The sequence below is a fragment of the Chiloscyllium punctatum genome, chromosome 12 (genome assembly GCF_047496795.1).
Source record: "Chiloscyllium punctatum isolate Juve2018m chromosome 12, sChiPun1.3, whole genome shotgun sequence".
Lineage (NCBI taxonomy): Eukaryota > Metazoa > Chordata > Chondrichthyes > Orectolobiformes > Hemiscylliidae > Chiloscyllium > Chiloscyllium punctatum.
This window is the reverse complement of record NC_092750.1, coordinates 75,153,547-75,165,103: the sequence shown is the minus strand read 5'-3', so window position 1 is coordinate 75,165,103 and position 11,557 is coordinate 75,153,547. Positions and strand designations below refer to the sequence as shown.

Genomic DNA, 11,557 nt, shown 5'->3' with positions numbered 1-11,557 from the left:
GGGTTAGTGAGTTTGCCAATGACGCAAAGTTTGGTGGAGTTGTGAATAGTGTGGAGGGCTGTTGTAGGTTGCAATGGGACATTGACAGGATGCAGGGCTGGGCTGAGAACTGACAGATGGAATTCAACCTGGAAAAGTGTGAAGTGATTTTGGAAGGTCAAATTTGAATACAGGGATAAAGACAGGATTCTTGGCAGTGTGGAGGAACAGAGGGATCTTGGGGTCCATGTCCATAGATCCCTCAAAGTTGCCACCCAAGTTGACAGGGTTGTTAAGAAGGCATATGGTGTGTTGGCTTTCATTAGCATGGGGACTGAGTTTAAGAGTTCTTCATTATAGGAAGGATGTGGAAGCTTTCAGGAGGGTGTAGAGGAGATTGACCAGGATGCTGCCTGGACTAGAAGGCATGTCTTCTGAAGAGAGGTTGGGGGAGCTAGGGCTTTTCTCACTGGAGTGAAGAAGGATGAGAGGTGACTTGTAGAGGTGTACAAGATGATCAGAGGCATAGATAGAGAGTGGATAGAGAGATTTCTTTTCCTCCAGGGCAGAAATGGCTTTCATGAGAGGATAAGGTGACAGGAGGAAGGTTTAGGGGAGATGTCAGAGGTCGGTCCTTCACACAGAGCGTGGTGGGTGTGTGGAATGCACTGCCAGCGGTGGTAGCAGGGTCAGAGACATTAGGGGCATTTAAGCCACTCTTGGATGGGCACATGGATGAGATAAAATGAAGGGTATGGAGGTTAGGTTGATTTTAGAGGAAGATAAAAGACTGGCACAACATTGAGGGCCGAAGGGTCTGTACTAGTCTATGTTTTATGTGCTACCTCAGGACACACTGAACTCTTGCCCTTTGCGTCTTCTACCCCATGGCACTCTGACCCCTCACCCTCCATATCCTCTACCTCAGGGCACTGTGACCCCTAACCCCAGGACACTCTGACCCCTCACCCTCCATATCCTCTACCTCAGGGCACTCTGACCCCTCACCCTCCATATCCTCTACCTCAGGGCACTGTGACCCCTAACCCTCCTCTACCTCAGGGCACTGTGACCCCTAACCCCAGGGCACTCTGACACCTCACCCTCCATATCCTCTACCCCAGAAAACTCTGACCCCTCTCCTTCCATATCCCCTACTCGGGACACTCTGACCCCTACCCCAGAAAATGCTGACCATTCAGCCTCCATATCCTCTACCTCAGGGCACTCTGACCCCTATCCCAGAAAACGCTGACCCTTCCCCTCCATATTCCCTACTCAGGACACTCTGACCCCTATCCCAGGACACTGTGACCCTTCCCCTCCATATCCTCTACCTCAGGACACTCTGACCCCTACCCCAGAAAACGCTGACCCTTCCCCTCTATATTCCCTACACAGGACACTCTGACCCTTATCCCAGGACACTCTGACCCTTCCCCTCCATATCCTCTACTCCTGGAGACTCTGGCCCCACATCCACTCCAGGCTGTCACTGGTGATCACTGCGGTTGTCTGTGTTGAAGCTCGCTATGTGAAGAGCTGGCGAGTTACAGACACCAAAGCTGCTCTTTCTTCTGCTGCCGGACTGAGCTTTCAACACGGGCAGTCTCCCTGGTATTTGTTTACAGGAAAGCTGGACAGCACTGACAACACAACAGCAGTGCTGGCTGGAGCAGGAACCACTGATCAATCTCACAGCAAACTAAAAGCACACGCAGCCCCTCAGTGAGATGCTCACCTGACCGGTTTAGCAGCAGCAGTAATTTCTCTGTGAACACCTTAACGTTCTCCCGTTTGGCCAGTGTCTTCATGATGATGTTGCTGGTTGGCACTGTAACAGTTAACGGTTTTGTTAGCACAACATTTGGGATAACAAACGAGCCTCACTCCATCAGGTCTGATTTGGAACCGGATACACTGATTGGGCTCTATGCTTAGTTCAGATTAACACCAATTCCACTGCACCCATAAACCCATAAACTTTGCAGCTCAGCTTTTGCTGCATATATTGACTGCTGCATGGGTTGGATATCCAAGCATTGTGCCTTGTTTGTACAAATTCTTAAGCTTTGGGCATCATCGTTGTGAAGGTAGAAATCACTGACGTGAAATGTGGGATAAAAAGTGAGATTCCTTTTACTGGGAGATTCCTGGTGCTCAGCTGCAGGAAGGGTCAGACAGTATTTGGTGAATTGTAAAGCAATCTAACAACATGGCGACCTTCTAGTGGATTTCTAGTAAACAGTTCAACGTTTGAGATGGTTTTTGCAGGAAACTATACATTCTAGTTACAAAACAGCATTAAAAACAGAGCAAAATAGAGCCTCGATTCCATTTCAAAATTCAAATTAAGGTGAAGAGAGAGATTCTTCGGATTCTGACACTGGCTAATAATTAGAATGCATATCGTCTATTAAAACAAAACAATTAGAGGCTTTCAATCTTATAACTTTAAAGCTTTGAAGAAAAATCCCAATTAAGAGGAGGAAAGAGACTAACTGCTTGAAACAATTCCTGAAAATGCATGGGTTCCACTGTAAATTGGCTTGGTCATAAGACAGAGGGTCGCAGTGGAAGGGAGTTTTTCTGGTCTGTGATGAGTGGTCCCACACTGGGACCTCTGTTGCTTGTGATATATTATATATGACTTGGATGAAAATATAGATGAGTGAGTTAGGGAGGTTGCAGATGGCACGAAGATTGGAGGAGTTGTGTATAGGGTAGAAAATTGTCGAAAGATAAAGCGAGATATAGGTCAGTTGTAGGTATGGGCGAAGAAATCGAGGTTAATCCGGTTAACTGTGAGCTGGAAGATCAAATGTTAAGGGAAAGCATACAGGTAAGGCAGAACTCTTAACAGCATTGATGTACAGAGGGTTCAAGTCCTTATCCCTGTGAAAGTGGCCACACAAGTAGACAGGGTGCTGAAGACAGGATATGGCATGCTTGCCTTTATCGGCTGAGGCACTGAGTCAGGAAGTCATGTCACAGCTTAATAAAACTTTAATGAGGTCGCATTTAGAATACTGCATTAGATTCTGGTCGCCACGTTACAGGAAGGACGCCCAGGCTTTGGAGGGAGTGCAGAAGAAGTTTACCAGGATGAGGCCTGGATTAGAAGGGGATGAGCATTAGGGAGAGGCTGGGCAAACTCAGGAGCAGCGGAGGCTGAGGGGAGACCTGATTGAAACGTAGAACAGGAACGGCATAGATGGGGTTGGCAGTCAGAAACAAAAACAGAAATTGCTGAAAAAGCTCAGGCAGCTTTGCAGAGAGAAGTCAGACTGAGTGACCCTTCAGGCTGAGTGACCCTTCAGGCTGAGTGACCCTTCCTCAGAACAGTTCTCAAACAGTTTTTCCTCAAAAAGTTCTGTTTTTCTTTCGGATTTAAGTTTTTTGTGACAATCAAGCCTTTTTCCCAGAGTTGAAATGTCTAATATTAGAGGGCATGTCTTTAAGGTAAAGGGGCGAAGTTCAAAGGAGATGTGAGGGGTCATGTGTGTCTGGCCTGGTCTCCCTGTTATAGGAAGGATGTTATTAAGCTGAAGCGTTCAGAAGGGTTTTCCCAGGATGTTTCTGGGTCTGGAGGGTTTGAGTTAGAAGAAGAGGTTGAAAAGCTGAGACTTTCATGTTCAACACAACATCATGGGCTGAAGGGCCTGTTCTCGGGCTGTACTGTTCTATATCCTCCAAGGTTACAGAAAAAAAGTCTAGCTAGATAGATAAAGAACTGGCTCGCAGCAGGAGACAGAGAAGTCATGGAAGGGAGTTTCTCAAAATGGAGACCTGTGACCAGTGGTGTTCCACAGGGATCCGTGCTGGGACCACTGTTGTACGTGAAAAACATAAAATGATCTTGAAGAAGGAATAGTTGGCCTGATTAGCAAGTTTACAGATGACACTAAGATTGGTGGAGCAGCAGATAGTGAAGGGGACTGTCAGAAAATGCAGAATATAGATGGATTGGAGAGTTAGGTGGAGAAACGCCAGATGGAGTTCAATCCAGGCAAACGCAAGGTGATGCATTTTGGAAGATCCAATTCAACAGCGAAATATACGGTAAATGGAAAAACCTTGGGGTGTAGAAAGATCTGGGTGCTCAGGTCCATTGTGCCCTGAAGGTGGCAACACAGGTCAATAGTGGCATGCTTTTCTTCATCCAAAGGGGTATTGGTACAAGAGTCGGCACGTCATGTTATAGTTGTATAGAACTTTGGCTTGATTACATTTGGAAAACTGTGTACAGTTCTGGTCACCACATTACCAAAAGGATGTGGATGCTTTGGAGAGGGTGTAGAGGAGGTTCACCAGGATGTTGCCTGGTATGGAGGGTGCTAACTATGAAGAGTGGTTGAGTAGGTTAGGATTATTTTCATTAGAAAGACTGAGGTTGAGGGGGGACCTGATTGAGGTCTACAAAATTATGAGAGGTGTGGATAGCAAGAAGCTTTTTACCCAGAATGCGGAACTCAATTACTAAGGGTGACAAGTTCAAGGTAAGAGGGGAAAGTTCTTTACGCAGAGGGAGTGGGTGCTTGGAACACATTGCCAGCGGAGGTGGTAGAGGCGGGCATGATAGCGGCATTAAAGACGTATCTAGGCAGATACATGAATGGGCAGGGAGCAGAGATCTTTAGAAAGTAGGCAACAGGTTTAGATCGAGGATCTGGATCAGCACAGGCTTGGAGGGCCGAAGGGCCTGTTCCTGTGCTGTAATTTTCTTTGCTCTTTGTATATTAAAAACAAATGGATTCACCTGGAGTTCTGCGTCAATTAAGTTCGAAAAATAACTCATCAGAAACTGCTAGAAGTCAGACAGAGGCTCCATGTTGGCAAAATGATACTGACCTCTTCAGGGAAGGTAAAGTATTTGTGCTCCGAGTGAATAATCAGACAACAGTGACTTCGGCCACAGCAAAAAAAATACCCACTCTGAGCCAAGGTGAAGTTTTTTTTTTGAAAGTCTGAGGCGTTTAAATAAAACAGTGGATATATTAAAATGTGACCATCATTTTATTAGTTTTAAAATAGTGATGGAAAAGGATCAACCGAATCTTAAAGTTAAAGCTCTAAATTGGAGGAAGGCCAATTTTGACGGTATTAGTCAAAAACTTTCAAAACTTGATCAGGGGCGGATGTTTGTAGGTAAAGGGATGGCTGGAAAATGGCAAGCCTTCAAAAAATGAAATAATGAGAGTCCAGAGACAATAAGTTCCTGTTAGGATGAAGTGCAAAGTTGGTAGGTTAGGGACTGCTGGATGACTACAGTAATTGAAGTTTTGGTCAACAAAAAGAAGGGAACATATGTCAGGTATAGACAGGAGAGATTGAGTGAATGCTGAGAGAGTATAAAGGCATTAGGAGTATACTAAAGAGGGAAATCAGGAGGGCAAAAAGGGGACATGAGATCGTTTTGGCAAATAGAATTAAGGAGAATCCAAAAGGGATTCTCCAAATACATTAAGGGCAAAAGGGTAACTAGGGAGAGAATAGGGCCCCTCAAAGATCAGCAAGACCACCTATGTGTGGAACCACAGGAGACTAAACAAATAGTTTGCATCAGTGTTTATGGTGGAGAAGGATATGGAAGGTTGAGAATGTGGGGAAGTAAATGGCGAAATCTCGAAAAATATCCATATTACAGAGATGGTGGTGCCGGATGTCTTAAAACGCTCAAAAATGGATCAGACCTAGAATTCTGTGGGAAGTGAAGAAAGTGACTGCTGGGCCCCTGGCTGAGATATTTGTACCATCGTTAGAAGAGGTGAAGTTCCGGAAGGCTGGAGGTTGTCTAACGTGGTGCCACTGGTTATAAACGGTGATAAGAAAAAGCCAGGGAACCATAGACCAGTGACCCTGACACCAGTGGTGGACATGTTGTTGGAGGGATTCCTGAGGGACAAGCAAGGACTGATTAGGGATAGTCAACATGATTGTGTGTTGTTGACAAACTTGATTGAGTTTTTTGATGTAGTAATGAAGAGGATTCATGAGGGTAGAATGATGACATGATCTTTACAGACTTCAGTAAGGGGTTTGACAAGATTCCTCATGGGAGATTGGTTAGCAAGGTTATGTCAGTGGAATACTGGGAGGACTAGCCATTTGGATACAGAACTGGCTCGAAGGTAGAAGGTAGTGGGTGATGGTAGAGGGTTGCATTTCAGACTGGAGGCCTGTGACCAATGGAGTACCACAAGGATTGGTCCTGGGTCCACTATTTCTTGTCATTTATATAAATGATTTGGATGTGAACATAGGTGGTGTGGTTAGTAAGTTTGCAGATGACACCAAAATTGGAGATGTTGTAGACAGCGAAGATTACCTCAGAGTAATCAGATGGGGAAAGTGAGGACTGCAGATGCTGGAGATCAGAGCTGAAAATGTGTTGCTGGAAAAGCGCAGCAGGTCAGGCAGCGTCCAAGGAGCAGGAGAATCGACGTTTCGGAAGAAGGGCTCATGCCCGAACCATCGATTGTCCTGCTCCTTGGATGCTGCCTGACCTGCTGCGCTTTTCCAGCAACACATTTTCAGCTCTGATCAGATGGGCCAATGGGCCAAGGAGTGGCAGGTGGAACTTAGTTTAGATAAATGTGAGGGGCTACAGTTTGGAAAGGGTTATCAGGGCAGGATGTATACGCTTAATGGTAAGGTCCTGGGGAGTTTTGCTGAACAGAGAGACCTTAGAGTGCAGATTCGTAGCTCCTTGAAATCCCAGGTAGACAGGATAGTGAAGAAGGTATGCTTACCTTTATTGGAGTATAGGAGTTGGCAGATCATGTTGGGCTGTACAGGACATTGGTAAGGCCACTTTCGGAATGCTGCGTGCAATTCTAGTCTCCTTGCTATAGGAAGGGTCTATTTCTGTGTGGTACATCTCTATGACTCTATAATTATAATTGGTTTGTTATGTTTATCATCCAGAAAGCTTTATGAAAGGACAAATGGGGAAAATATGCAGAAAGAAGAATCATCGAGGAAAGTTTCATAGAATCCTACAGTGTGAAACTTGAAATGGCTCAGAAGATCTAAAAGGATGCGGCCAGGGCTAGACAGTTTGAGCTTCAGGGAGAGGCTGAACAGGCTGGGACTATTCTCCCTGGAGTGTTGGAGGCTGAGGGACTATCTTATAGAAGTTTATCAAATCATGAGGGACATGGATAGGATAAATGTTATTCCATTGGTCAATAAAGGGAATAGGGATAACCCTGGGAATTACAGATCACTCAGTCTTACATCGGTGGTGGGCAAATTATTGGAGAGGATTCTGGCAGACAAGATTTATGACGATTCAGAAAAGTACAGTTTCTTAGAGATAGTTAGCACAGCTTTGAGAGGGGCAGGTCATGCCTCACAAACCTTATTGAATTCTTAGAATATGTGACAAAACACATTGAGAAAGGAGCAGGAATGAATGTGACGTAAATGGATTTTAGGAAGACGTTTGATAAGGTTCCCCATGGTAGACTCATTCAGAAAGTAAGGAAGCATGGGATACAGGGAAATCTGGCTGCTGGGATGCAGAATTGGCTGGCCCATAGAAGACAGAGGGTGGTGATAGATAGTAAGTATTCAGCCAGGAGCTTGGTGTCCAGTGGTGTCCCTTAGGGATCTGTTCTGGCACCTCTGCTCTTTGTGATTTTTATAAATGACTTGGATGAGGAAGTGGAAGGGTGGGTTAGTCAGATTGCTGATGACGCGAAATTTGGTGGAGTTGTGGATAGTGTGGAGGGCTGTTCTAAGCTGCAATGGGACATTGACAGGATGCAGAGCTGGGCTCATAAGTGGCAGAAGGAAATCAACGTGGAAAAGTGTGAAGTGATTCATGTTGGAAGGTCAAATTTGAATGCAGATTACAGTGTTAAAGTCAGGATTGTTGGCAGTGTGGAGGAACAGAGGGATCTTGGGGCCCACGTTTATAAATCCCTTAAAGCTGCTACTCAAGTTGACAGGGTTGTTAAGAAATTGTATGACGTGTTGGCTTTCACTAGCAGGGGGATTGAGTTTAAGAGCTGCGATATTATGCTGCAGCTCAACAAAGCCCTAGTTCGACCACACGTGGAACATAGCGTTCAGTTCTGTTTGCCTCATTATAGGAAGGATGTGGAAGCTTTAGAGAGGGTACAGAGGAGATTTACCAGGATGCTGCCTGTACTGGAGGGCATGTCGTATGAAGAAAGGTTGAGGGAGCTAGGACTTTTTTCATTGGAGCGAAGGATGAGAGGTGAACTAATAGAAGTGTACAAGATAATGAGAGGCAGTGGTAGTACAGTCAGATACATTAGGGACATTTAAGCCACTCTTGGATGTACACGGATGTTAGTAAAACGAAGGGTGTGTAGGTCAATTTGATCTTAGAGTAGGATAAAAGGTTGGCACAACATCAAGGGCTGAAGGGCCTGTACTATGCTGTATTGTTCTATGTTGTATATAACAGCACCACCTAGTGAAATGACACAACATTCAGCGTTAATCAACATTCACCCCTGACAAAAAAAACACACAACACTTCAAAAGACTAGAATGTGATTTACAGACTGGCTATAAAGTGGCTTTGGTACTTAAGCCCCATCCCGTCATAAAACAGCACACTGAGCAATGCAGCTTCTGAAGAGTGGGGGCTGATAAACAGGCTTCTCCTCAACAGGAATCAAGAAAACTCCTTCCCTGAGGTTTCAGACTGAAGGCCCTGGCTTCAGGAAGGGAAATTCATGCTGAAACAAAAAGCTAAGCAAGTACAGAAGAACTCGAGAGAACTGCTGGTCAAAACGCTTCTACACTGGGTGAAGACAGCAGGGCGGGAGCAACAGGAATGACAGACAACTTAAATTTTAATTTCGGCACTACAGGCATTTCAATAATGCTGTGATAAAGGAAGCTGACTGGATTAGGGTGGGGATGTCAGAGAGGGGTCAGCTGACCTGGAATGTCAGACCAGAATGTCAGTCGGAGGAGTTGTAGACAGTGAGGAAGGATATAGCAGGTTACAGCGGGATATAGAGAAGCTGCAGAGCTGGGCAGAAAGGTGGCAAATGGAGTTCAATGTAGCTAAGTGTGAAGTGATTCACTTTGGTAAGAGTAATAAAAAGATGGATTACTGGGCTAATGGTAGACTACTTGGTAGTGTGGAAGAGCAGAGGGATCTTGGTGTCCATGTACACAGATCTCTGAAAGTTGCCACCCAGGTAAATAGTGCAGTGAAGAAGGCATATGGCGTACTGGCTTTTATTGGTAGAGGAATTGAGTTCCGGAGTCCTGAGGTCATGCTGCAGTTGTATAAGACTCTGGTGCGGCCGCTTCTGGAATATTGTGTGCAGTTTTGGTCGCCATACTATAGGAAGGATGTGGAGGCACTGGAACGGGTGCAGAGGAGGTTTACCAGGATGTTGCCTGGTATGGTAGGAAGATCCTATGAGGAAAGGCTGAGGCACTTGGGGTTGTTTTCTTTGGAGAAAAGAAGGTTTAGGGGTGATTTGATAGAGGTGTACAAGATGATTAGGGGGTTAGATAGGGTTGACAGTGAGAACCTTTTTCCGCGTATGGAGTCAGCTATTACAAGGGGGCATAGCTTTAAATTAAGGGGGGGTAGATATAGGACTGATGTTAGGGGTAGGTTCTTCACTCAGCGAGTCGTAAGATCATGGAATGCCCTGCCAGTAGCAGTAGTGGACTCTCCCTCTATATGGGTATTTAAGCGGGCATTGGATAGGTATATGGAGGATAGTGGGTTAGTGTAGGTTAGGTGGGCTTTGATCGGCGCAACATCGAGGGCCGAAGGGCCTGTACTGCGCTGTATTGTTCTATGTTCTATGTTCTATGTACCAGTCAGGTCACCTGGAAGGGAGTGTTGCTGACCTGTTCCCTTGCGAACATGGGAAAATCCCTCGATAAGCAGAAGCCCAGTAAAAAGAATGGACTGCAGAAGGATTATGGTGGTTTTGAAAGAGTTAATGTGTTGGCTCTGATTTGTTCAATATTTACTGCAGTAGAACAGATAGATACGTTACTGTAACAGACAATCCAAATTACATTTTGCTGCGAAAATGGACTAAGAATCAGTCACACTGATAATCGCTCCAATTAAAAAACAATCAGCGCTAAGGATCTGCATTCTGTTGCAGCTCATCGCCCTGTCAGCACGGTATAAATTGTAGGACTAATACTGGTTTCATTTACAGCAGTTGTCTGCAACATGGAGCACATACCAAAATCTTTAAACGAACAGACCTTTTATTAATGTTAAAACAGGTTTGATTCAGCGCCATACAATATGAAACAGCGCCTGACACAACACATTAAATATTCTCGTCACAACTCTTCACTCTGCTGAAAAGGTGCAGCTTTATTCCAGTCACATACTGGGGTTTACAGTTTAACAGGGCTTCCAGCAACACGACACCAACTCCATCGAATTTTCAGCATTCAGAAGATCACTACTTCACCATCTTTGTAAAATAGCAAGCAGCTGGTCTCCTGGACTAATGCAGTTTGCGGTGTCAAACTGGCAATCCAGCAGCCATGACCTCATTCTGCCACCAGATCACCCCCTGCACAGGAAGCTGTGACCTTTCCCAGTTAAGCACTGTTTGACAAACCACACTTCAAATGCAGAGAATGAAACAGCAGACTGCGCTGTGAGTGATGCAGCCACAAGCAGTTATGCACCAGGGAGGAAATCAATTCCTATTCAACCAATGTTCTCTCTCACTCACAGCCACCGCTGGGTGCATCAGAATTCAGCTTTTGCTGCAACAATATTATTCGGTGGTGGGGAGCATCAAGCACTGTAAAGCCCTCCAATAAAGCAGGAACACGTCCGTACTGCCTAAAGGAAATAGGAATAAGGGAATAAGTGCTGGGTTTATGATGGATGGTCATACCTCAGGGAAGAATAAAAACCACTGTGAAAGGGTAACTAGGGAGAGGATAGGGCCCCTCAAAGATCAGCAAGGCAGCCTTTGTGTGGAGCCACAGGAGATACCAAACTAGTATTTTACATCAGTATTTACTGTGGAAAAGGACATGGAAGATATTGAATGTAGGAAAGTAGATGGTGACATCTTGAAAAATGTCCATGTTACAGAGGAGGAAGTGCTGGATGTCTTGAAACACATAAAGGTGGATAAATCCCCAGGACCTGATCAGGTGTGCCCTAGAACTCTGTTAGGGAAGCTAGGGAAGTGATTGTTGGGCTTCTTGCTGAGATATTTGTATCATCTTGTATCATTTGTTACAGGTGAGGTGCCGGAAGACTGGAGCTTGGCTAACGTGGTGCCACTGTTTAAGAAGAGTGGTGAGGACAAGCCAGGGAACTATAGACCAGTGAGCCTGACCTCGGTGGTGGGCAAGTTGTTGGAGGGAATCCTGAGGGACAGGATGTACATGGATATGAAAAGGCAAGGACTGATTCGGGATAGTCAACATGGCTTTGAGTGTGGAAAATCATGTCTCACAAACTTGATTGAGTTTTTTGAAGAAGTAACAAAGAGGATTGATGAGGGCAGAACAGTAGATGTGATCTATATGGACTTCAGTAAGGTTCCACAAGGTTCCCCATGGGAGACTGGTTAGTAAG

At 45.2% G+C, this 11,557-nt stretch overlaps 1 protein-coding gene across 5 annotated transcripts in view; it reads right to left on the bottom strand.

The window, feature by feature from the left end:
* Nucleotides 1–11,557, bottom strand: part of nckipsd (NCK interacting protein with SH3 domain) — a 370,618-nt gene that overhangs the window by 23,844 nt on the left and 335,217 nt on the right. For all 5 annotated transcript variants that reach the window (XR_011962070.1, XM_072582807.1, XM_072582808.1 and 2 more), the window contains one exon: nucleotides 1,721–1,813. Coding sequence is in view for 4 of the 5 variants with exons in the window: in XM_072582807.1 (XP_072438908.1) it covers nucleotides 1,721–1,813 (93 nt within the window). In the remaining variant the exon portion in view is untranslated. The remainder of the gene's footprint in view (nucleotides 1–1,720; nucleotides 1,814–11,557) is intronic.